A 25,833-nucleotide genomic window follows, 5' to 3' on the forward strand; every position below is an offset into this window, starting at 1 on the left:
ACATTTATTAAAATTGTTCTGCAAGCTATGATTAATGGTCGACATTTATTACGATTCTTGCGCAAGAAATGATTAGTGCGATTAACAATTAATGTGACTTTCCAAATTTAAACCTCGAGTAGAAAAATAAATCAAAAAGAAAAAATAGAAAAATCCGACCAATAGAATCGCGAGAATTTTCGTCAGAAGAGCTGTGTGAGCGCCACATGTCCAATGTACTTCTCTTTTAATATATAGGAGGATATTAATAATTAGCATGATTTCATTTTTTAACATGATTTCATTTCATTATGACTTACAATGATTTTCATGTCCGGAATTATAATAATTATTATGTTTCATTTTTTACACATATTATGATTTGATTAGATTTCAATAACAATTTTTTTACTATAATAATTATGATCTCGTGATTGGTTAATAATAACATATTATGGTTTTTTCTAATTTCTTTTCTCATAAATTATAGTTTCTGAGACATTTTAAATTTTTAAAAATTACCAATACTCTAAACATATTATGCTTTTTTTTAAATTACCAATACTCTAATATATTTGCCTTGTCACTTAAATATGTCATTATTAAGTTACCATAATAGTACCTTTGAAATATATATCGATTAGTTAAGAACGTATATAAATATATTAATTACATGGTATGTGTTTTTGGCAAGGTTTGGCCGATGGAAAAAAATAATTCAAAAAGAAATTAAAAAAATACCGACCAATAAGATTATAAGAATTAATCCGAGAGTGTCTTGTATGATCGCCACGTAAGCAGAAATCACTAAAGTGACTTCTCTTTTAATGTATAGGGAGATGGTCTGTAAGAATGTTTGGGCAGCGAGGAATTATATATCTTAGAAAAATTATGTTTGATTTTGATGGTTATATTATGTCTATATTAAAAAGTTGCAGCGTATAGAATATTATATAAGGTTGGATGATGTTACGTGGCCTTTTGATTGTATGTTTTTTTATAATTCTAGATTCACAACTGGTTGGTTAAATGCAAGGTTTTGAAAATCGGATCGGACAATGAACCGGTAAAATTTATGAGTCATGGTTCAATCCGGTCTGACCGGTTTAATCGGGTTTCAGTATTAGTAGGTTGTACAGTATATATGTGCATCTCTATATAATAACATCACCATATACACGCAGATTTACTTTCTATTTTGCTGATATTGTATTAAAATAAATATTAATGATCCATTGACTTTTTATCTACCATAATTGCAGTCTCACTTTTTAATTCTCAAATATCTTTTTTTCCATATTTCTTCATCTTCTCTATCACTACGTGAGTTCAAATTTCTGTAAAAAAGTTCATCTATATTTTTTTCTTTTCGTGCACACAAGTACTCTTTTATTCATTCATTATACCAAATCTACTAACCATTTAGCTAACTCAAAGCAAACTAATAGAATAACTATCTTCAATTTTACAAATCAATGAAAAACAATGGTCTAATTAGATTTAAATATATAAACCAGGTTTTTCAACTAAACCGGTTCACCGGTTCTTACGGGTTTTGGGCGGTTTTACCGGTTCAACTAAAATCCGGTTTTTGAACTAACCCGGACTCAGCCAAATGAAGGAGTCACGGTTCAACCGGTCCGACCGGCCGGTCCGGTCCGGTTTTCAAAACCTTGGTTAAATGTGATTTCCTATATTTTGGGTTATGAAAAATGAGTTTGTGGTTTGGACTTTAGAGGATCACATTTCATAACGATTTATGATAGGTTAAACATGATATTGAAGAGGTGAGCAAGATAATGTGAATGTAACATAAAATAAGTAGCTGCTATTGAAGTTAACCAAGAGTTTCACAGGATGTGTTATAAATTTTTGATAAACAATTATCATCTTTACATAATGTGATCAGAATAAAACCGCTATGCAATCTTGGAATCAACAAAACTAAAACGCATGAATCTTTCAAATTCATCATCCAGCTTCTTCATTTCTTCTTTGCTTCCGATGTAAAGTATAACCTTCTAATATATCTGTCATGTATCCCTTTTTTTTTTGTCTGATGACACAAACTTTGGATATAAACTAATATAATAAAATAAAGATGAAATGCTTTTAAGAGTTACCTTGGCCAGTGGGATATCTAGTGCTCTCCGGTGGCTATATGATCATTTTCCTCCAGATTTTTCAACAATGAAACTCATCTGTGCATACTAATTCAAAAGGCTAAGCTTTTCATTTTTTGCTCATGACGTCACGTGGGTACACGTAAATCCCACCGTACAACAAAGTCATATAAAAAGTCTCCGATCAAAATTCCAATGTACCTTGCCGAGTAAGGTTTCCCAATTAGACCTGGATCCTTGAGATCACCTATGTACTACTCTTCAGATCCTAGTCCCACCGCTGGTAGTTCACTTCGCTGAAACTTGAAAGAGCATATTTTCTCGGCTTTGGGGATCTCAATGTTCTCTTGCATGATGACGAACTCGCAGTACATTGAGTCCATGGTGAAGGCGAAGACAACTTTGCCTAGCGTAGATGACACACGTTAACTATACAACTTTGTTCTTCTGACTCTAGCCGAAAGAAACAAACATGCAAACATCAACAACATTATGTACATTGTGTATCTTTTCGGAGTGGCCATGTGGAAGGTGAAAGGGAGAGTAGTTAATTACACAGGAGATTAAGTCAATGATACACTCGTCATTGGGGCTCTAGATACCGAAGATGGAACCGGTGGAAACTGCAGCGTCGATGTTGGAGTAACCGCCGAGAGAAACGAAGACAACGACGTAGTTGACTGAGCAATATATAGTTTAACATGAGCAATCAAAAAGAATAGGATCAAGAAATCAGCGAGCTTGAAAATGGATTTACTCATATCTTCATTCCTATAGAAAAGCATTATATCAATTAGTATTAGATGATTCCCAGATTTCGACAATACAACAAATGCACTCTCTCAAAATCAAAATCTATACATATAAAGGCTTACGGGATTCTGTATAAAAAAGCACTCTGTGAGTTTGCCATTCTAGTGAAAAGAAAATTTCTATTGTTTTTTTAGGAGTACAGAGGATGAGTTTTACAGGGTGAAAGCTTACCCTTTTATAGCTGTAGATCCACCGCCTTGAAGAGATGTAATATGCATTGAATGTGTAATCCTGATTGGAATGGGTCTAAGGAGTTAAGAAGGTCGTCAATGCCGTTGAATCAATGCTTCATGTAACGGTTCAGAGGAGAGAAATCGCAGACGGAACGACGCGAACGGATCTCAAGCCAAAGAATCCTCACGAAGATGCTTCTCACACAATATTTTAGAACATCCATGGTCGATTGACCTAACTGGTGCTTGATCAATACGAAGAACCCTAGATACCAAAGGTCATCACTCCTGAAGAAGTCGAAGGCGACGGCGAAGCTATAGTTTTGGTCTCAACTCAAAGACCGTTATTCAAAGCCCATAACAAAACAAACCTGTAAAAGCCCATTTGATAACCTAACAGAAACGCACCGTATCATTTGATACGTGTCATCCTCTTGTTTAATGAATTAATGACGTGTCTCAACCAGGAGGGAGAGAACATTTTTTTATATATATAGATTTGTCTCGATAAGCTAAAAATCTTTTTTTTTTTTGGTTTGGCACGAGCAATATACGAACGAAGAGAAAAAAGATGACACGGATGTCATGTGAAGGAAAGAAAGAAATTATAAAACACCCACCCAGACGCGTGAATTTATACCCCCACTATTTTTTTTCTAATTCAATGCACTTACTTTTATTCCGAAATGTAAAAATTCATTAGTTTTTTAAATTATGTTATTTGTAGCCGTTTATGTCGAGTTTTTTATTTCATTTTATAGAAATAATTTGAGCAAAATCCGTATCAAATATGTATACACGGTAGAAACTCTATAAATTAATATTTAATAAACTAAAAAATACGATAAATTAATAATCTTAAATTAAACTCATTCAAAATATAACACAAATCAATATGATAATTATCTAATATTCTTTTTTAAAAAATCATATATAAATATATGGTCTCTTTACAATTATAGACTAATAATTTATAATTTAACATATTTTATGTAAATACGACCAACCATTTTATTGTTTGTTTTATATTCACAGCAATTAATTTACATTTTATTAATAATTAATATATTTTGATGACATATCTAAACCATAATTAAATTCTATGGAACATAATTAATATATACCAATTAATATCATAATATATATATGTCAAATTTCAAAAAAAAATTAATATACATACACAAAAATAAAAAAATATTTTTGTTATTTTAGATAAAAATATATCTTGAAATAAATAAATGTAAATTTCTTTTTTAAAAAATAATAACTCTATAAATTAATGAAATGTCATAATCTCAATATTATTTTATATAGTTTTTACTGTACTATATGTTTTAGATTGTGTTAATATTTTAAGAATATTCTATATAATTTATTTGAAACTTAAATTCTATATAATTTGCAATTGCAAATACATTTTCTTTTGTGTATTTTTTGTTTTGATCGAAATGATGAAGATTGTTTCATTAAATGAAATCTGTAGATTCTCGTAATATATGGAAGATATCATAATTTTGTGCTGAAAAATATTTTTTTTCATGATATGAATATAGGTTTCGATTATATTCGATCTCCGACCATATTTGTCATTTTTGCCAAGGCAAAAGATTCTGTCCTCGCATATGCCATGGACTCATACTTATTTAAAAGCCATTCTTTGTATTTTTCCTTTTTTGCCTCATATTACATACAACATCTATGTAATTTTTAGTCAAAAAAAAACATCTATGTAATGGGGTGCCATATCGAAAGATTTTGTTCCTGGGTTTCTTTGTCTACATCACCGCCAAGTCGCGGTGAGAACACTCAAATGTACTTGTGCCTTGGGGACATTCAAATTCTTACATAAACAGATTCTTACATTTTAGGATTTTTTAGACAGTTTGTCTCATGATGCAATGCTTGGACGAAGAGATTTGTTAGTGTAAAATTTTCAAATTTTTTGACTATCAAAATATATAACATTTTCATAAATACAGCCGACCAATATAACTATAATTATATTCACATGCCTTCAATTGCATGGCCCCCACTACACAACAAGTACTAAATCTTAATATCTTACTAGATCTTGACCCGCTCGACCGAACGGGTGTCAATTTTCATTTTTTTTGTTTATACTAAATAGTATATATGGTTTGCAATATGTATACTAATATAACATATTTAAAAATAACAATGTACTTAATTACATCGAATAATTTTTTGCGTTCTACAATAAATTACATGACCAATATTTATTGGACATCATATAAACAAATCAAACATTTGTAAAATTAGATCATGTAAACAAATCAAACATTTGTATAATTAGATTTATGTATAAAATGTCTAAAAATATAATTTTTGAATCAAAAGTAGAAAACATATACAAATATGAGTTAGTATAGTATTAAAAATTGATACATTAGTTATAATATTTTTAAGAAAATAAAAACATTATAGACAATTTATTCCATAGAATAGTCAGTTTATATAGTTGTATCAATATTTTTTAAAATAGAGAAGGTGTATACACTGTGAAAATATTTTAAATCATGTTAGCAAAATTTTTGAAAAGTATGGAATTTTTTGAAAAATTTAATTAGTTAATGTGACTTTATTTTTAGTTATTACTAATAAACAATAAAAATATAATTACATATTTATAAATAATATTGTTCATTAAACATTCAAAGCTATATTTATTAATTATTTGCAAACACACATACATATATAAAAAATAGGAAAAAAATAATGAATAATATAAGTTAGGTTTATTAATTATTGTTGCCAAACTTTTTTTATTTCGAATTCGATTTTGGGAATGTATTAATTAAACAGAATAGACAAAAAATCATAAAAGGTAAAATGCATTAATTAAACAGAAAAGACAAAAAAAATATTTAGGAAATACACATTAATAACTGAAAAAGACAAGCATTAATATAGGAAGATTAATTAAATGTTTAGTGGCATATCATTGTAAATAACATTGAAACTTCAGGAGCATTTTATAAGTGTACTTCTCTTTTAATAATAGAGATAACACCTACCTCTGTTTTTTAACACCTCCCTCTGTTTTAATATAAATTTTTTTTTTTTTGAAACTGAATTTTTAATATAAATTTATACATATCACCAATGATATGATTCTAAGATTTTAGTATTTTTCTAATCGCCGTGCAAATAATAGTAGTACAAAAATAAAACATTAAACAAAGTGGGAAAACAATATACACCTCAATATTACTAAGGTGGGAAAACAATATATTACTCAATAGTCGCATTCGAATAAGAAATAATTTTAATTCTTGTTGCAACTGAGAAAATCGCAGTTAAAATCTGAAATACTTTTCGATTCAAGTATTATACATAATAAATTAGTTTTTATCCGCGATTGGTGTTAGGATTCAAGACTTGGCCCAATTCAAGATGAATTTGAACAAGATATTTTTACTAGAAAAACGATCAAGATAACATATGATCTTTTAATACAAAAGAAATGTCTAGTGTTCGCTGATTATAAATTAATCCCTCTGTTTTTTAAAGATACATATTCTAGACTTTTCACATATATTAAGAAATCACATTAAAAATGCATTGATTTTTATGAATAACAATTTTCCATAATCTTTAACCAATAAAAATCCAATAAACACAATTAATTTTCTTGAAGTTAACAGATTTTCATTAAATAATATATTGAAAAAGTAAAAAATGTATCTTTTTAAAACAAAAACGCTCATTTGTTCATAATATTTTGAGTGTCCTAAAAGAAATAGTCATGGATTCGCGTGTGAACTGGATAATGGAAAGTCGTAGCTGAGGGTGTGAATCACGTGGATAAAGTTAAATCATATAAGAAATGGTATTGTTACAGTTAATTTACAGAAAACGAACAAGTCCCATTAACCTGAATGACTTTTTAAAAAGTATGTGGACTATCTATACTGATTTCTATATTAACCTGAACTAGATTTTGACCCGCGCTTGGAAGCGCGGAATATTTTACGATGAAAAATTTCACTAATAATATAACAAATATTTTGGTAATTTTAAAGAGTGTATTTAGAATATTTTTGCATTTAAATCAGTGTTTTTTAATTCAACCCGATTGTGATTATACCGGTTAATCCGGAGATCTGACAATTCAATTTAGGTTTTTAAAATATTCATATTAAAAAAAATCATTAAAATCCGAAACTAACCGATTGAACTGTTGGATGACCGGTATATGTAATCTAATTTGATTTAAATTATAATAGTTTCATAATTTGTAATTTTATAATCCAAATTTTAAAGTTTATTATTTTGCAATTTATGAAATTATGACGTTTCTACAAAATTTAAAGAGAAAATGATAGATATAAAATAACTAAGATTAATTATTGTATTGTTGGAAACATTGATAGTAGTATAAAAAATATATTGTTTGGAAACATTGATAGTAGTATAAAGAAATAAGTATATTGTTTAGAAACATGGATAATAGTATAAAGAAAGAAACATTAATGATTTAATGTAGGTTTAATTATAAAGTATAAAAGTGTATTTAATTTAAAAACTTACAAAATAAATGTTAAGTCCAACAGAATGTTTCTGTTTTAATAAGATAGATGACCTTTTATTTAGCAAAAAAAAAAAATCCTTTGCCACCGAGAAATGGGTGCATGATTATTTTTCTTAATTTTTAACATAACAATATTTAACTTGGTATATGTTTTTTTTTTAACTTGGTATATCTTACTTAATATTAGTATATTACTTGGCAATTGGTCGCACATCCATAACCATTGGTCGCACATCAAAAAAGTTGGAATATTAAATTTTCCTATAAACGGATATACTCTTTTGTAAGCACATTTAACTTCCTTTTGAATACGTTCAACAACTTTGAAAAAATAGCAAAGAAAGAATAAAAACAACAAAAAATAGGGTCATAACAAAGATTTTTTATTTATTGAATCATTTGACATTGTAAACGCATGCGCACATGAGTAAAACGTAAAACGATCATGAAGAAAAATTTGTACTTATTTTAATTATAGATCAAAACGGATCATACAAGCGCTCTCTCTTTTTTAAGGGCTTAAACGGAGCATGCATGTCTCTGCTCATCTTTAAGACTTCAACTTAGAACCAAGCTAAACTTCAAACTTCGCGACAATTACAATGTGGTTTCTTGTACGTAAGATGACAAATGACTCGTCGAGAATCGATTTTCGACATTTTAGGTTGGTTTTGATATTTTTTTTTTCAAAATAATTATTATAGGACTAGCATTACATAAATAGAAGTTAACAGAAGTGCGGATAAATCTCATCGAAAATAAAGAAAATAAATTACATGAGGGGAAGATGGATGATCCCATAGTGACTGGACACACTCACCTAGTCCGGCATGATCTTACTTGACTACGCAAAGGGAACGAGACGGCGCGTTCTAGTTTTGAGGTTTTATGCTCCAACGCTTTCTCATTGCACTTTTTGTCATATTCATCAATCACAACAGCCAAACTCTGACAGTTTTTATCATGATCATTTTCTTCATTGCTGCCACCTTTACCTGCAGAATGATCGACATGTTGTTGTTCTTCTTCTCCTTCCACGACCGAGCTAGCAACCTGCTTTGACTCGTGCCTGGTCGTAACAGCAATGACGATACCAAGACCGAGAAAGACGAAAACAGGAAGAAAGATAAGGGACAAGCCGTAGTAGATGATCCATTGGAAACCGGCGTGGCTCCTGCCATGAAATATCCACTCAAAGACGAAAGCAATGCCTGAGGAAAACGTGGCGAAGATACTTATGAGAAAGATTGTGACGATTTTCGGATTAGGAACGTCTAAAAACGTTCTGGTGCGGTTGAGCCACTTTTTTGATGGATGCTGCTGCAGCTCTGATGGGCTAGCCGCACCGGTCTTTGGCGTTTGGACCATGTTTTTTTCTTTTTCTTTTGGTGGAAGAGAGGAGAGTCTGAAGAACTTATTATAGCCGTTTAGCTTATATATATAAAAAAAAATCTTCCTACATTTTTGCTGAAACAGTTATGATTTTAGCGAAATCTCAGTTTCATATTTTGAAATCGTTCACTAAGACTACTGCTTATTAGTTACACAAACACGAAACCAAGTCAAAGACAAATACTAAACATTTTGCATTAACGGGAACTATGGACAATAAAAAAAAAACAATAAAGAGCCTAAAGCTTCACTCCTTTTTAACCTAGCTGTTAAAAGGGGCCGAAGAGAGAAACCATACTTAATATAAAAAAAATAGTGGCTCTACTTGATAGTGATGTACCGATTCGTACCGTGCCTAGCCCAATAGTCCTTGAGATCAACGGGAGAGGAGAGGTCGTGCCCTTCGCCAGCTAAACGGCTAAGTAACCTGGAGAAGACGTTCCCGCTCATCTTCCTACCACCCATCCGAGAATGCCGCTTGTTCGGCATCTGCGGGAGAGGATGCTGAGACAATGTGGTCGTGCAGCAAGACGACTGCCACCCGCCGCTTCCCCATTTGTAACACTGACGAGCAGTGCCCGTGCAAGTGCACACGGGCACTGGCATCGACGTCTCGTCGAACGCGAGTAGATTTAAACCGACGTCGTTAACGTCCCAATCTTTTCTGCACTTCTTCCCGGGAGAAGCGACCAGACGGTTCAGGTCTTTTCCCTGTTTGCTCTCTTTTTTCCTTTTGGTGGGCTTCTTGTCGGCTGGAATAGTTGATGGAGGGGAAGGGTTCGGTAGGTGGGTTCCTTCATTTCCACCACGTGACAGAATGTGATGGTTTAAGTTGTTCTCAGGGTAGTGAAGAGCATTCAACGCAGTTTCCCTCTCCATGATGGCATTGTCTCTTTCGGAGAGAGCTCTGTCCCGTTGCTCGAGTGCTTCGTCACGAGCGGCTAAAGCTTCCTTCTTGGCAGCTACGGCTTCGTTTCGTTCCTTGAGAGCAGAGTCTCTCTCGGCGAGGATGGACATGATCTTCTTGTTCATGACGAGGGCATTATGCTGCTCCTTTATCTGATGCTGAGGCATTATATTCCACTGGTAAAAAAATTGAACAGTTTCTGCTTTAGTCTTTTCAACCAATAGTAGTAAAAGAAGAAAAAACATAATGTTCATCAAAGTGTTGGGACTTATTACCACAGAAGGTGGTGTCCCTTTGAAGTAATCAGGCTTGTACCGCCCATTATCATACTGGCCACCACTCTCCATCCTCTGACTTGAAAAGAAACGAAAGGTTCAAATGTAACAGCTTGTGATTAGTTTGTCTGAAAGTAGACTCAGGAGTTTTTTTTAAAAGAAAAAAAATGGGGACAGATATAATAACACAGAAATACAAGAAAGAAGCACCGTAACAAAAGAAAATTAATTCAACCCTTTCGTTCTAATGAATGCTATGGGATGATGGTAGCTCACAGTTAGTATTTATTGGATAAGTAAAATCAAATCTCATATGGACATGAGTTTTAAGCATTAGAGTTCAAATCATAGTTGATGATCAAACTCTATGGCACTCTCTCCATTAGCTAATACCATCCAATTCAAACGATTAACAACCAAATGAAGCAAAAAAAAACGAATGTCGGAAAGATATATGACCATCAAAGACTTTGAATTTCAAGTTGAGAGCTCAAACAAGAAGCCAAATCCGAGGGAGGAGAAAAAAAAAACAAATTTAGGGGAAAATTAAAAATGAGAAAGGGAGCCCTAGAAACTCACAATCTACATTCGAATTAAGCTATGCATATATCAAGCAGGTACACAAATTTATAACAAAGTTGATCGAAAGCTTACTGATTCGCAGGAGAAACGAACAGTGGAAATCAAGAAAGATCTCACGCTCCAGAGAGAGATTGGTCTGTCTGAAGAACCCAAGGAGCAGGTGGCAAGTGTAAGAAGAAGAAGAGCTCCCCTCGACGACACTTACCAGCCATTGACAAATATACCCTCTTTCTTATGTTCTATATACAAAGAGGAAGGGTATTATCGTCTTTCTTTATTACCCGTTCAGTGCACAAACGTTTCTGTTCGACTCTCTCCAAAGAAAAAGGTATTTTTGGGATATTATTGGATTAAAAAATTAAACCTAGAAATGGGCCGAATGGTAGGCCCAAATAATAAAGACCAAAGTCCGGGTCGAATACGGATTGATCCGAATTTCAGATTCCGACGTGTGCGCTTCTTCGCTCTTGTAATAATACTAGGTGTCTTCCTGCACCATGTGCAGAATTAAAAGTTTTAAAATTTAAATTTATTTTAAAATACAAATTTTGTTAATTTTTGATTTTGTTAATTTTTGATTTTATAATTTGCTTACAATATATAATCTTAATTTAATCATATATAAAACTTTAATATTAAGATGTCAAAAAAAAACTTTAAGATTAAAAAAATATTTTTTATTCAACGTATATTTAGCAGTATGTATTTATATATTTAAAATTACAATTTTGAAATATTCTTTAATTTATATCTTTTTGTTAAAATATATTAAATCAAATTTTGTAAATGCAAGAGAAAATTTTGTTAAGTGTATAATTATCAAAATATAAAACTAAATAATTCTCTAAAATTTATGGATATCAAAAATAAACTAATAGTATTGGATTAGAAAATTACATTTAAAACTGTATAATTTTGAAGAATTGTTTTACTAATAATAATTATAAAACAGAATTAAATTTTTAAAAAATTCCAAAATAATATTATATTTTTATTTATAACATTATATTATTTATTGCTATATTAATATGATCTATGAGTTATAACCATATTTTAAAAACTTACTAAAAATACAAATCAACAATAAATGTAAATGTCCATGTCATTATTTAACAAATTTTTTTTTTTTCAAAATGCATAGTATTTTGAAGAATTCTTTTTGTAATAAAATTATATACTTATAAAATATAGCTAAATAATATTTCGAAATTTTAATTATTATTATATTTCTATTTAATTTATTATTTATAATTATAAAACAGAATTAAATTTTGAAAAATTCCAAATAATATTATATTTTTATTTATAACATTATATTATTTATTGCTATATTTATATGATCTATGAGTTATTACCATATTTTAAAAACTTACTAAAAATACAATTCAACAATAAAAGTAAATGTCCATGTCATTATTTAAAGAATTTTTTTTTTAAAAATGCATAGTATTTTGAAGAATTGTTTTTGTATTAAAAATTATATACTTATAAAATATAGCTAAATAATATTTCGAAATTTTAATTATTATTATATTCCTATTTAATTTATTATTTATTGTTATATTAATTATGATATATAAGTTATACCATATTTTTAAAATTTTACCTTAAATATAAATCAATATTAAATGTAAATATGTCATAATGATCTATAAGTTACTACCATATTTTAAAAAATTTATCTTAAATATAAATCAATACTAAAAGTAAATATCCATGTCATAATTTATTTCAAGACATGTCATCAATGTTAGTGTGTCAAGTCATAATTTTTCTTTCAAAATTAATATGGTGATGACACATGTCAAAATCACTTCTCAAATATATATACTTATAAAATATAGCTAAATAATATTTCGAAATTTTAATTATTATTATATTTCTATTTAATTTATGATTTATTGTTATATTAATTATGATATATAAGTTATTACCATATTTTAAAATTTTACCTTAAATATAAATCAATATTAAATGTAAATATGTCATAATGATCTATAAGTTATTACCATATTTTTTAAAAAATTATCTTAAATATAAATCAATACTAAATGTAAATATCCATGTCATAATTTATTTCAAGACATGTCATCAATGTTAGTGTGCCATGTCATAATTTTTCTTTCAAAATTAATATGGTGATGACACATGTCAAAATCACTTCTCAAATATAGACTAGGGGATATCTCTCACCAATCATCATCGTCCTTGTCCTTAAACGCGTAATAAATTCAATCCGAGAGGAGGAGAAAGATCAGATTCAAACGGCGTCTACCTTAAGATCCAGAAAGAATCGTCGGAAATGTCTACGTTCAGTGGAGATGAAACCGCTCCTTTCTTCGGCTTCCTCGGCGCTGCCGCTGCCCTCGTCTTCTCCTGTAAGTCGTTTCTCTTCCCATCTCCTGTTCTGTTTCTCAAATCTGCGTAGTTCTTGTCTGTCTGTGTGTGCTTATTATTCTCATGATGTCTCAAAATTAAAAAAAAGTCTTTTGCGCTTTTGGAACCGATCTGCCTTGATTTGATTTGATTTTGACTTAGCGAACTCTCTGTTTCTCAACTTTAGACAGTGGATCACATTCTTACTGAGGCTAGATCTGTGACATAATAAGTTAACCGATCTGCCTGGAAAAATGTTAATATCTTTGTGTTTATTTTTGTCTGTCTGACGTGGTGACTAGGCATGGGAGCTGCATACGGGACAGCCAAGAGTGGCGTTGGAGTGGCATCGATGGGTGTGATGAGGCCAGAGTTGGTGATGAAGTCTATTGTCCCTGTTGTCATGGCTGGTGTGTTGGGTATCTATGGTTTGATTATTGCTGTTATCATCAGTACCGGGATCAACCCCAAGGCCAAATCTTACTACCTCTTCGACGGATATGCGCATCTCTCTTCTGGTCTCGCTTGTGGCCTTGCTGGTCTTTCTGCTGGAATGGCCATTGGTATTGTTGGTGATGCTGGTGTCAGGTAATCTATAATTAATAAGTGTAGGTTTTAATTAATCGCACATGCCTTTTTTTTTTTAACTTCCCTCGTGATAAGCAACTTTTTCTTTTGTGGTCAGGGCCAATGCTCAACAGCCAAAGCTTTTCGTTGGTATGATTCTTATCCTCATTTTCGCTGAAGCTCTGGCTCTATACGGTCTCATCGTGGGGATCATCTTGTCTTCCCGAGCTGGTCAGTCCAGAGCCGAATGAGGAAGATAATGCGCTTCTGCGTGATTCTTTCTTTTGCTTGTCCGCCGGGATGTTCTTATATTATTTATCAGGTTAGTAGGCACAACAGTGGTTTCGCTACGTGTAGACAAAAACCACACCTCATCAAACTGTTGTTCTTTTTTCACTCTTCTGTTATGTTTTTGTAATATTCGACCGTGACGGGTTCCTCTGTTCCCAGTAAGATGTAACTGTGAGAGATACTCTCCACTATTTATGTTCTTATCACTCCAATAAATCACAGAAAACTCGATTTGATCTTTGTTTTTTAAAGCTTCTTTTGGCTATAACTTCTCTTTTAAATATTTTCTTGAGGGATTGAATGCACAAAAAACTGGAACTGATCCTCAACTTTTGTCGATACTATCTATCCATCTCGTGTATTATTATTAAATCAAATGAATGAAAGTAAAAAAAAAAAACTCTTCTTGGTTCATCTATTGCAATTTTAACTGCACTTAATTTCAGCTAAGTTTAGATGGATGTATATATTCAGATGAACGTGTAGGTGGTGTAGGTGGATGGTAGAATGCATATATATACATACGTTTAGAGTGAGTTGAGATAGGATGCGCTACAACAGGTATCAACCGCAAACGAAGAAACCACGTTGCATGTGTTGTAAACTAACTGTAAACAAAAACGCAACAGAAACATGTGAGCGGTAAAACACTAAAGCCATAGGAAAGCAAAAGTGAACACAATCCTGCAAACTAAATCTAAAACACGATGGAAAGGAAAAAAATAAAAAGATAAATGAACAAAATCTTAAGCAAATCTAGCATAGTGACTCAGATCTTAGTTAAATCCGAATGTGGGGGAGGAAAATAAGCAACTTGAAATGATGGCCACAAAAAAGAGTTTTGAGAGCTGCTTTCAACTACTTCTCGACCACCAGTTTTAAATGGCTTGGTGACATTTGGCCCCACCTACCATTTTGTCTTTCTTTTCCTCTTGTGGCTCATATTCTTTTACAATTTTTTCATATATAGCAGAATAGCCACACGTCCTAAACCTATTGCATCTTTACACCAAGTTGAGAAAAAATATTCATCATATATAATTATAAAGTATAAACCATAATATAATGTACTAACTGAATGACAATAAAACTTATCACGGAGAGTGATTCAGCAAAAGAGAAGGAAACAGAAGGATGAGTCTGCTTCAGAGGGGGACACATCAATGACCTTCCAGATGGCATATAGTCTTTTTGTCTGTCACCCAATCTATCTAATCTAGCTAACTCTAGATAATCTTCTTTTTGTCTCTCTAAATGGAATTTTGACAAAACACTATTATATTAGCATAGAATGTTTGTTCACATTCACACTATTACAATCTTGTTTACGTGCTTACTATTTCTATAATGATTTTTGGATTATTACATAGTGATTGTAATAGTATAAACCATTTACAGTATTACACTCATGTTACGCGCTTACTATTTCTATAATGATTTTGTAACTTAAAAGAAATTTTGGCAAATTACTCAAAGCAGTAAGTAATAAAAAGTTGATGATATTCATGGCGCGTGGGATTTGGTTCTGTCTCTTCAGGCTTCTCCTACTCCATCGTAGAAAGGATATAAAAGGAGGGATAAAATATTCATATTTCTTTCTTTCTTCTTCTTCTTCTTCTTCCTAGATTTATTTGATACCAACGTGTTATCCCAACCCTTAATTCTACTTCTTCCCTAGCTAGTTAATCAGATTTCGCCACTTCATCTCTTTCCTGTATTGAAGGTGTGATTCATTGTTGCCTTGTAGAGCGAGAAAACGACTGTTGAAGACTAAAGATGCGGATTTTGTGCGACGCATGCGAGAACGCCGCCGCTATTGTCTTTTGCGCTGCCGATGAAGCTGCCCTTTGCCGCTCCTGCGATGAGAAAGTACATCTCTCTCTCTTTTTTTTTGGGTATTGATGATATATAGTGGCTCTCTGATGGGTTCTTGAAAGAATCAAGTCTTTGTTATCTATGTGCATGCGATCATCCTTGTTTCCTCAATGGTTCCGGATCTGTGTTGATCTTGAGATCTTATGTTTCTCCTTTTCTTATTGTATATATTAAGACTTTTCTCAACGAGTGAAGAAAGTAGTCAACTTTGTTCTATAGACTGTGAGATTTAGTCCTTGATTAGTCTGTTAACAAGATTGCTTTTTAAAGTATACTAATGAATAGTTAAAACCTGAAAAAAAAGATGAGGTATTTTGCATTGCTCATCCATTGGTTATTCTCTTACATGAGATTCAAAGTATTTGCTGTGCTGTGGTCTCAGTGATTCTACTCTGTGATGTACATTTGCAGGGATGGGTTTTGACTCCAAAGTTTGCATATTTAGCATAACTTGTGGAGAAAGAAAAAAATAATCAGTTTTCCAGCTCTTTGTTATTAATCCTTACTTCAATTAGATGACTGACTACTCTTTAAGGGTAACATTTTTACTGTCCTTCTCGAGTCATTAGCTAATTTCTATTTAAATAGCTCTGACTAGTTTTAGATTTTGATCGAAAACAGACTTGATTCAAAACTCTGTAAATTTTTTTTTACAGGTTCATATGTGCAATAAGCTAGCTAGTCGGCATGTACGTGTAGGTTTAGCCGAACCAAGCAATGCCCCATGCTGTGATATATGCGAAAATGCACCTGGTATGAATCATCTTTGCATTGAACTTTCTACATGTTTTCAAATGTTATAGCATTGATCTCATTCTGTTTTTATTTTTGTTCTCCTCGGCAGCATTCTTTTACTGTGAGATAGATGGTAGTTCGCTTTGTCTGCAATGTGACATGTTAGTACATGTTGGTGGCAAGCGAACTCACGGCCGCTTTCTTTTGCTCAGACAGCGAATCGAGGTTTTAATTTAATTAACTCTTTTTTGGTTTCTGTCACCATTCATTTTGAGCCAGTTTCTTGATTTAGTTGTCATCTTGTGTTTGCCGTTCTTCTTTGTAGTTTCCAGGTGATAAGCCTAAACCAAACAATACGAGAGACAACTTGCAAAACCAAAGAGTCTCTGCAAATGCAAACGGTGAAGCTAATGGCAAGACTGATGATGAAATGATTGATCTAAACGCTAACCCGCAGAGAGTACATGAGCCATCATCAAATAACCAAGTACTTGAATCATTTTCTCTATCTATCTATCTGTAGAGAAATCTTAAAATCTTTTTATTTGTCTTCTCAATATGTTTTTGTTTCTTAATTGAGTGAGCAGGGAATCGATGTAAATAACACGAACAATCACGAGCCTGCAGGTGTTGGACCCTTTAAACGAGAGTCTGAGAAGTGATAATGCAAGAGTGAGAATTAGTCTGAGATGTAAAAACATTTTATGCTTTCTTTTCTATTTCCTTTCGTTTGATTCCATGATTGTTGCAGGGCTTGGTTCATGCAAAAAACTTTGCTGTTGAAGAAAGAAGGAAAGGCTTTTCTTGTTTGTTCATTATCTTTTTTTTTTTTGGCTCAACTTCAACTATTTCATACAACTATTTCATTCACCCATAATCTTGGTACAAACATTTGACCTCACAAGAGTTCTACCACATATACAAACAATGCATCTTAGTTTATAGGAAAGGGACTCGCATGAATGTAAAAGCTAATATAATCTGAAATTCTTAATAAATTATTTATTTCCGGATTTTTTTCTCTCTTATTATTAAAAATATTTTGAAAGATGATAAACCAAAACGATTGTTAAAAAAACATGTAACATTATTTTAGAAATGCCTGACTAGTATAATGAAAAAATCTCGCAATGTATAGTATTCATATAGAGGAGAGGTGATACGTACAGAATGTTTTCGAAGAACAAAATATTGTAGATCTCTTTTTTGTAAAAGCCCAATGGGTTATACAGATGAGAAGATAAAGTCCATCCCGTTCTCATTTACAACTTTGATTAAGAGATAAACCCTGCTTAATCTACTCCTAAGCAAGAGAAAGATTAAGAACACTAAAGTGCCACACGTGGACACGTGCAACACACGCGTCAGGCCCTGAGACAACGGGACACGCGAGAGATTAAGAACAAAATAGACCAGGATAAGACAGATAATTGGTAATTAGGAATCGCAGCAAAACAAAGGTAATCAAAAACATTTGCTTCGTCTCCTTTCACAGCATCATGGATCATGACCTCTCTTCCGAAAGTGAATCTGATCATATATGTTCACCTTCCTCACAACCGTCTCCGATCTCTTCACTCCCCGAAGAACTATTCATCGACATCACAGCGCGTGTCCCGCGGAGCTATCACCCGACTCTCTCCCAAGTCTCCAGGCGTTTCCGCTCGCTCATCTCCTCGCCGGAGCTTTACGCGAGACGATCCATCCTGGGACGCGCGGAGCAATGCATCTACGTGGCAGTCTCCAAAGACAAGGCCTCTTGTTGTATCCACTGGTTCACTCTCTGCAACACAGAACGATTTGGTCGTCATCATCATCGATTGGCTCACATCTCCTCGCTCCCTCCGATGCCTATACACGGAAGCTACGTCTCCGTCGGGTCCAACATCTTCGTGATGGATGGGATTCACGACTGGAGCATCGAATCTAGCGTCTCGCTCATCGATTGTCGGACTCACAGGGCTCGGCCTCTCGCTGACATGCCCAGGGCGGTGGCTGGCTCGGTCGCGGAAGCTATCGACGATAAGGTTTATGTAATTGGAGGAACGGATGGTCATTCTCCGTCGAGGACTGTGATGGTGTTCGACACGAAGACTGAGGTTTGGGAGGTTAAGACGGGGCCAGATTGGGAGAGAGGGTGGCGAAAAGGGGTTGAGCAGTGTGGCTATGGGAGGGAAGATATTCATGAGGACTTGCTACAGTAGCTTCGTGTACGATCCGAGTGGAGATAGGTGGGAGAGAGACGAGGCTTTTCACTCCATGGGGTGGTCGAATTCGTGTGCGGTGGAAGGTGTGTTGTATTACTATGATGCTCGCGGGAGGTGTTTGAGGGGTTATGATCCGGAGCTGAGATCTTGGGGAGTGGTGAAAGGTTTGGAAGGTTTGTTGCCTGAGGGTTGTTGTTCGTGGTCGAAAACAGCGAGTTACGGCGGTGGTGGGAGGATGGTTTTGTTCATGCAGAAGGAGGAGATTTGGTGCTCAGAGATTGTGGTGGAAAGACGCCAAGGAGGAGATATTTGGGGTCAAGTTGAGTGGTGTGAGGTTGTGCTTGGTGGTGACTTTCGCATTATAGATTGTCTACCCGTGGCTGTTCTGCTCTGATCTGATAGTAGATACTAGATATAGTATCGTCTCTTGGTGCTTTTTAGTTTTGTATGAATGTTTGGTTTAAAACAACCTCCCTTGGGATGTGAAGGTTGTGTGTTTGTGGACCAATTATACCTTGTGAATGGCTGTGTTTTTATTATATATTGAAAGCGTTAGGCATGCTTTTCTCAAGATAGATAGGGTAGATAACTTCAATATATTAAAGCTTTATTATTAAAAGGAGTAGCTAATACAAATTTAGTAGAGAAAGTAAATGATTCGACATGATAATAACAACCAAACGCAAAAAACAAATGCCATCAAAACATTTGTTTCAGTCTCCTTTCACAGCATCATGATCTCTTCTTTTTCAACATTGTTGTTGTCTTCAGTAGGTGTAGCCTTTGACGAACATACCCTCCTTAGCATCTTCAGACTCACCTTCTCCGGTGTATTTTCCGAGCTGAGCCAACGAATTGGCCTTGGCACGAGCCAAGAGAGTAGTCTGAGCTGCGTTCACGTTCTCAGCTCTGCCTCCCCATGTTTTCAGACAAGTGTTCTGGAGAGCACGTGCGTAGGAGAATGACACGTGCCATGGGTTTGGTGTCTGGTTCATTGCGTTCAGGTTCAAAGTTGCCTCCAACTCTGATTGTCCTCCGGACAAGAACTGCAAAAAAAAGAAAACATAAACAACTTTAGTTCCGTCACAAGAAACAAAGATCTAGGTTTTCCTCATTAAAAGCAAAACTCATTTTCTTATAGAATAGGGCTTGCCATGATTCCGGGGACGGCCGGAGGGATTCTGTTGCGGAGGAGCTTAAGGGTGTAGGAGGCAACTTGTTCAGGAGTAGCTCTGTCTTTAGACTCGGCTCCGGGAGTCACCATGCTCGGCTTAAGGAGGATACCTTCAAACATGACATTGTTCTGAGCAAGGTAAAAGAAAACCTCAGCCCAAACCTTCTCGGCCACTTCGTAAGTCCTGTCAATGTCGTGCTCTCCGTCCAACAAGATCTCAGGCTCCACAATTGGAACCAATCCACTGTCCTGAAAGAAAGAAAAAAAAACACAATCCACGTGTGATATATCTTAAAAGGAATACGATTTCATCTGTTTCTTGAATCAGAAGCAATGTTGTTTTACCTGTGAAATGGCAGCGTATCGAGCAAGCCCCCAAGCAGCTTCTTTCACAGCGAGAGCAGACGGACCGTTGGGAATGCTCACAACAGTACGCCTAATTAACCATCAACACAAAAATCACTAAAACAATCTCCCCAAGAGGAAATAGAGAGTCAAAATTAACAGCACAAAGATTAACAAAATTATTATTTTCTAGAATCATTTGATATATAAATTAGATATAGTTGAACCAATCATAAACAAGTTTATATAATTTGATTGTTACACTATACCAAATAAAAATTACTTAGAAATGTAAAAACATTATTTATATTTTGAAATAAAATAATGTTTCTTAAACTATCTATAATATGAAACAGAGTGAGTACCGTACCATTTAGCGAAACGAGCACCCTGTTGGTAGTAAGCAGCGGTGCGAGAGGATAGACCATCGAGTCCTTGGCACCATGACTCATTGTTAGAACCAACAAGTGGCACCAAACCCTATTTCCATGGATACAACTCGTTTAGATTCCTCTAACTTCTAAACAACCACCATGTTGGTTAGTATTATTAATATATCTAGTAGTGTGTATTTGGTTGTACCTTGTCAACTTTGATACCGGGGACGATGTTCTGCTCGACGAGGACGTCGACCATTTTCTTGCCTTCGGTGGTAGACTGATAGAGAGTCTCCTCGAACAGGATTGCTCCGGAGATGTACTGACCGAGACCAGGTGCAGAGACAAGCAACGTCCGGTACGCTTGACGGTTTGCCTCGGTGTTCTCTAGCCCGATCGAGTCCAAACGCTTCCCGCAAGTCGCGTTCGACTCGTCCATCGCCAAGATTCCGCGTCCCGGAGACGCAATTGTTTTCTGCGTCCAACACAAAACTAATAAGAATCATGCAAGATAAGACACGTGGAATAGAAGATGATATGTGTGTAGAGGGAGTACTAACCGCAGTCTTAACAAGCTCATCGGCGTAGGAAGAAGCGGCACGGGTGGTAAGGGCGGTGGCACGGTTGCGTAGGACGACGGAGGCGGAAGAAGGCTGACGGAAGAGAACGCTTTGGCCCTTGACCCACTCGGATTTGTCCAACACTGGAGATGCCTTGAGGAGTGAGGTTGATGCCATTTCTTTTGGTTGATGTTATCTCTTTCTCTACGCTGTCTGCCTTTGGTTTGTTTGAGAGACACACAGTAGTGAATGAGCTTATGATGACACACACTACCTTATCTCTGAGGAGGAGCACAACCTCACTCTCCCTCTTTTGGATTTATATTACTCATCAGATCAGCTATTTGAGGTTCTTGTGACCTTGCCAATTACACTCCGCCACGTGGACCGTAATCTTATGAGTACTACTCACGTTTCAAGAATATACACTCGTTTTTCTTTTTTCTTTATTTTTCGTCCATGCAAAGGAATCAATATATACTCTTTTTATGCTCTTCGTTTACGTGTTTTTTTTTTGTTTGCTTGTACAGGCAAAAAATGTGTAATAGCATATTAGCATGTACAAAAATGTATAAAAGCCTCTGAAATTAATTGGATGTGGACCATAATATTTTACTTATTACTCTCTTTTTCTCTTGAATTATATGTCTCTTGAATTATATGTCTCTCTTTTTCTCTTATTACTCTCTTTTTCTCTTGAATTATACATGTTGTCATGATGTTGAGGTAAAAAAAAACAAATGCATCACTTTCAGCTAAAACTAGTGGCAACATAAGTTTACAAAATGGTGATTTGATTAGGGAAGCAATGATCATGAGGTCAGTAATCATTTTAAAGATTTTTAAAGACGCAAGTAGTTCTTTAACGACAAGTGAAGACAAGAAAATTCATTTAAAAAGCCCTTTTAGTGTTTGGAGCCAAAGATGAGTCTTTGTGAGGACGTGAATCACTGCGTTTTCTTAAGGCTGAGGTTTAAGCACAGAGATTTTAAGAGATTGTGAAGTCTACAGCAACGGTGGAGAGAGAGAGAGAGCAATCTCATCATCACCATTGCACACAACAGGTGGCCAAGTGGGTCGTGGAAACAACCAAATCGACCATTTAGAGAACCTTCCGTATTGTCTAGAAGGTTTTGTTGGTCAACTAGAGATGTAAAAACAAAAAGAGAGTTTACTGATGTCAAATTAACAGATACATTTGACTTAATCGTTTCTTCACTCAAACGTTTCTGTCAGAGACAGATCCGTAATCCCAGCTATCAGATCATCGATATAACTCTTCTCCACAACAACATGATCATCAACAATGGGTAGCTGGATCGTGGAAGACTCATCGAGTGCTTGCTTCACTTGCATCACCAACCCATCTTCCTCATCATCTTCTCCCACGATCTTAAGATCCCACACCTTGAAAATCTCTTGCGGAGTAAGCTTATCGGGATCCTCTAAAATATCAACTTCTTCAGCGTTGTTGTTGTCTTCAACGTAACCGCTCATGAAATCATCCTTGAAGACTTGAGGCGTTTCAGACTCTGGTTCTTCTTCATCCGCCTCTCCGTTGCTCACAGAACCATCCTCTTCTATACTTTCAATACCTGTGGTATGATGATTGTCCACTGGTCCATGATTTGTTCTGTTCTCAGCTGGAAAGTAGTGATCTGGCAAAGAGTTCTTGGACGGGTCTGATTCAAAGTTCAGCAAAGAGACAATCTCGCTGACTTGTTCCCTCGATGAACTGTCAGCAGCTTGTGGTATCTGAACTGACTCGGGTTCTGTCATAACCTCGTCTTGAGACCGGACACTTGTTGTTGATTCTGTCGGAACAAAGATCTGTGGATGGATATCAATGATCTCTGTTAAAGCATCTCTAAACGTTCCCCAGTCGTTGTTGTCTGAATCATCAGGGAAGCTAATGATGCAGGAATCAGCCCAAGCTAAAGATTCAGGTGAAACATCTTCCTCGTGTTTGACGGAAAGAGAAACATCTCCTGTGTCTTGTCGTTCAGACATGGCTACCACAAAAAAAAAGCACATCAAAGTCACTTTGATTTTAAGACACAATAGAGAGGGTTGCACCGATATGAACTGAAATCGGTGATTGATTATAGAAAGCAATCACATATACAGTTCTTTGCTTAGTTCACTAACCAAAGTGAAATGCGTAATTTCTCAAAATCGAAAATCAGACGCATCGGATCAAGATCAACGGTCGATAAATGTTAACTAAGCAAGTAAATAAGACGGAGATTATACTGAGTACATCCAATTCAGTGATTGAAATCCAAAAGTACTGAAATGACTGACCTTTTTTTATCGATTCGAGAATCCCAGGAAAAAACCCTAGTTCTGAAGTAAGAAGAAACCACGCTCCGAAATCAAGGAGTCGAAGTCGACAAAAGAGAAGATGAATTGTTGGAGAACGACGCCGTATTGGGTTTTAAGTTGGGTACGTTTAAAATCATTGATCACAAACATTTTTAATGCCAAAGATTTGTAATGGTTTTAAGAAATTCAAAATAGAACATATAAGATTTACTATATTATATTATTGTTTAATATATTATAATTACGAAACTATAATTTGAAAAAGTATACAAATTGTTAGTAGGCCTCTTGTTAGTAAGCTTTTATTATTCAATATAATTACAGTTAAAAGATTGTAATAAATGTTACAATTAAAAAACCACTTTAAAAATTTTTAAATTGGTATTCACTAACAATTTAAAGTGTTAGTAAATGTTATTTTCAAAGATTTTATATGATTTTCCTATTAAAAATGTTATTGATTAATATATATATATATAAAAAAATTATGATTTTGTGGTTTAATTTTCTGATTTTTTTAAAAGATTCCTTATATATTTTCTGAGAAATATTACGATTTTTGAGATATGACATCTATCATTACTATAATGATTTCTAGAATTCTTAGTAAACCAGATTAATCTATCTAAAACTATACAATGTTTTTATTAAATTAATCATAGAACACAAATAAATAATAGTATGTAAAGAACACAAATAAATAATAGTATGTAAAGAGCCCAAATAAATAATAATCGATGCCAATTTGTATTGGGTTAATTGATTGTATAATTGTTTATCTCTATTTGTACTCTGTTTTGCGGCATTAATGAAAATTTTTAGAAGGAAAAAAAAAATAATCCATATGTTTCAGTTTAAGTGTCATTTTATATTGCTTGCACAAATTAAAAAAATATTTAATTTTCTATATTATCAAAGATAATCATTACCTATTCTACACCAAGCCATATTTTAACTAACAAAAAAACTGGAAAATATAAAGTGTCATATAACATATAAATTTAATACATTTTGCATTAAAATTTCTAAAATAACACTTATTTTCTAACGAAAAATTTAATGTACAACGATGCTTAACATGAAATAGAGCAAGTAGTACATAAATATATGGTACTATTCTTTATCATCTTCTTTGGTCTCTTCTTATTTTATTTATTATTTTATTCTTTTAATTAAACTTTTACTAATATTTTCTAATTTTTTTACATCTTTTTGTCAAAAATTTTACATTTTTTTGTCAAATACTTATTTCTCTCTCTAGATAATAATACAAACTATACAATCAATGAACTAAAAATTTATCTTATAATTATTTTCAATCATAACATTACCTTATTCAACAAGATTATTTGACTTAAATGCAAAACATTTTAATCAAATTTCTCACATGTTATGTTCAATATAATCCGTTTAATATTCGAAACCTAATTATTTATAAAGCATAAATGGACATTATAAGAGATTAATAATTATTATAGATACGACTAAATTGATATATGAATATGAAATTATTATATCTATTTCTATAAAATATTTTCTTTTCACTATTTTATTTAGTATATAAATATAAAAGGAATTGATCAAACATTAATACACTTTCTATAATTTTGAAAATTACCCTATGTGTACATACATCGTTTTGTGAATCTCTCTTTCATCCCTATGGCCACATCCTTTCTCGCGTTATTTACCTTTGACACAACATATCCTCATTTTCTACAAACCTACCAATTCGTCCAACATAGCCGAACTCTTTGCCACCGACCAATACATATACAAGTTTCTAGTTTTGTTTGTCGAAGTAATAATAATGTGGTTTATTACATTGGTGAAGCGGCTAGTATCCGCTCAAGAGGTATCATTCTTGTTAGAACTGCTTGTGATCTCCATCTATTTCATCATTATCACCATATTTTATCATTATTACCGTATGCGAACTGCACCGAATCAAGGACAAAGGTAAGTATTGTACGTGCTGGGTAATATCGAACAAGTAAGCTACTACGAGCCAACTCTTTATGATATCATTCTATTGGGAAACACTTACAGCGAAATATAAGATAGTGTTCCCCTTAGAGAACCTTCTGTATCGTCTAAAAGGTTTTGTTGGTCAAGTGAAGATGTATAACAAAAAGAGAGATTACTGATGTCAGATTAACAAATGCACTTTTAAATTCATCTTTTATTCACTCAAATGTCTCTATG

General features: G+C 33.8%; 7 protein-coding genes and 1 pseudogene across 10 annotated transcripts; 3 read left to right on the plus strand and 5 right to left on the minus strand.

Annotated features, from left to right (window-relative positions):
* Nucleotides 1-1,783: 1,783 nt before the first annotated feature.
* LOC130498825 (fructose-1,6-bisphosphatase, chloroplastic-like) lies at nucleotides 1,784-2,863 on the minus strand (annotated as a pseudogene).
* Nucleotides 2,864-8,327: 5,464 nt separating this feature from the next.
* On the minus strand, nucleotides 8,328-9,008 carry LOC108819197 (uncharacterized). The gene has a single exon (XM_018592194.2). It carries the CDS (start codon nucleotides 9,006-9,008, stop codon nucleotides 8,457-8,459), a length of 552 nt encoding a protein of 183 aa, XP_018447696.2. The 3' UTR covers nucleotides 8,328-8,456.
* A 114-nt stretch (nucleotides 9,009-9,122) lies between these two features.
* Nucleotides 9,123-11,024, minus strand: LOC108819196 (protein BASIC PENTACYSTEINE5-like). Of its 2 annotated transcripts, none has more exons than XM_018592193.2 (3): nucleotides 10,869-11,024; nucleotides 10,215-10,293; nucleotides 9,123-10,115 (listed from the first exon to the last, which is right to left on the minus strand). In XM_018592193.2, exons 2-3 carry the CDS (start codon nucleotides 10,284-10,286, stop codon nucleotides 9,354-9,356), a joined length of 834 nt encoding a protein of 277 aa, XP_018447695.1. In that variant the 5' UTR covers nucleotides 10,287-10,293; nucleotides 10,869-11,024; the 3' UTR covers nucleotides 9,123-9,353. The 2 variants fall into 2 exon arrangements, with proteins under 2 accessions (XP_018447695.1, XP_056848698.1); XM_056992718.1 differs by having other exon boundaries at nucleotides 10,215-10,289; nucleotides 10,869-11,010.
* A 1,970-nt stretch (nucleotides 11,025-12,994) lies between these two features.
* On the plus strand, nucleotides 12,995-14,268 carry LOC108822064 (V-type proton ATPase subunit c1). The gene is made up of 3 exons (XM_018595075.2): nucleotides 12,995-13,174; nucleotides 13,475-13,760; nucleotides 13,858-14,268. Exons 1-3 carry the CDS (start codon nucleotides 13,099-13,101, stop codon nucleotides 13,988-13,990), a joined length of 495 nt encoding a protein of 164 aa, XP_018450577.1. The 5' UTR covers nucleotides 12,995-13,098; the 3' UTR covers nucleotides 13,991-14,268.
* Nucleotides 14,269-15,227: 959 nt separating this feature from the next.
* LOC108820872 (B-box zinc finger protein 19) lies at nucleotides 15,228-17,653 on the plus strand. Of its 3 annotated transcripts, XM_018593894.2 has the most exons (7): nucleotides 15,228-15,899; nucleotides 16,317-16,441; nucleotides 16,562-16,658; nucleotides 16,750-16,865; nucleotides 16,966-17,127; nucleotides 17,228-17,312; nucleotides 17,392-17,653. In XM_018593894.2, exons 2-6 carry the CDS (start codon nucleotides 16,421-16,423, stop codon nucleotides 17,300-17,302), a joined length of 471 nt encoding a protein of 156 aa, XP_018449396.1. In that variant the 5' UTR covers nucleotides 15,228-15,899; nucleotides 16,317-16,420; the 3' UTR covers nucleotides 17,303-17,312; nucleotides 17,392-17,653. The 3 variants fall into 3 exon arrangements, with proteins under 3 accessions (XP_018449396.1, XP_056848699.1, XP_018449394.1); XM_018593892.2 differs by lacking the exon at nucleotides 16,317-16,441 and having other exon boundaries at nucleotides 15,236-15,899; XM_056992719.1 differs by lacking the exon at nucleotides 16,317-16,441 and having other exon boundaries at nucleotides 15,232-15,899; nucleotides 17,228-17,460.
* Nucleotides 17,654-17,842: 189 nt separating this feature from the next.
* On the plus strand, nucleotides 17,843-19,406 carry LOC108822060 (F-box/kelch-repeat protein At4g38940). The gene is given in 2 exon segments (XM_056992720.1): nucleotides 17,843-18,769; nucleotides 18,771-19,406. Coding segments are annotated over 2 exon segments (1,101 nt in total). The 5' UTR covers nucleotides 17,843-18,139; the 3' UTR covers nucleotides 19,242-19,406.
* A 27-nt stretch (nucleotides 19,407-19,433) lies between these two features.
* Nucleotides 19,434-21,596, minus strand: LOC108822059 (fructose-bisphosphate aldolase 2, chloroplastic). The gene is made up of 6 exons (XM_018595072.2): nucleotides 21,304-21,596; nucleotides 20,949-21,218; nucleotides 20,737-20,846; nucleotides 20,367-20,457; nucleotides 20,001-20,270; nucleotides 19,434-19,893 (listed from the first exon to the last, which is right to left on the minus strand). The coding sequence occupies exons 1-6, from the start codon at nucleotides 21,478-21,480 to the stop codon at nucleotides 19,615-19,617; spliced, it is 1,197 nt and encodes a 398-aa protein (XP_018450574.1). The 5' UTR covers nucleotides 21,481-21,596; the 3' UTR covers nucleotides 19,434-19,614.
* An 860-nt stretch (nucleotides 21,597-22,456) lies between these two features.
* LOC108819449 (uncharacterized) lies at nucleotides 22,457-23,756 on the minus strand. Its single transcript, XM_018592491.2, has 2 exons — nucleotides 23,608-23,756; nucleotides 22,457-23,315 (listed from the first exon to the last, which is right to left on the minus strand). The coding sequence occupies exon 2, from the start codon at nucleotides 23,311-23,313 to the stop codon at nucleotides 22,519-22,521; it is 795 nt and encodes a 264-aa protein (XP_018447993.1). The 5' UTR covers nucleotides 23,314-23,315; nucleotides 23,608-23,756; the 3' UTR covers nucleotides 22,457-22,518.
* Nucleotides 23,757-25,833: the final 2,077 nt, after the last annotated feature.

The sequence above is a fragment of the Raphanus sativus genome, chromosome 8 (genome assembly GCF_000801105.2).
Source record: "Raphanus sativus cultivar WK10039 chromosome 8, ASM80110v3, whole genome shotgun sequence".
Classification (NCBI taxonomy): domain Eukaryota; kingdom Viridiplantae; phylum Streptophyta; class Magnoliopsida; order Brassicales; family Brassicaceae; genus Raphanus; species Raphanus sativus.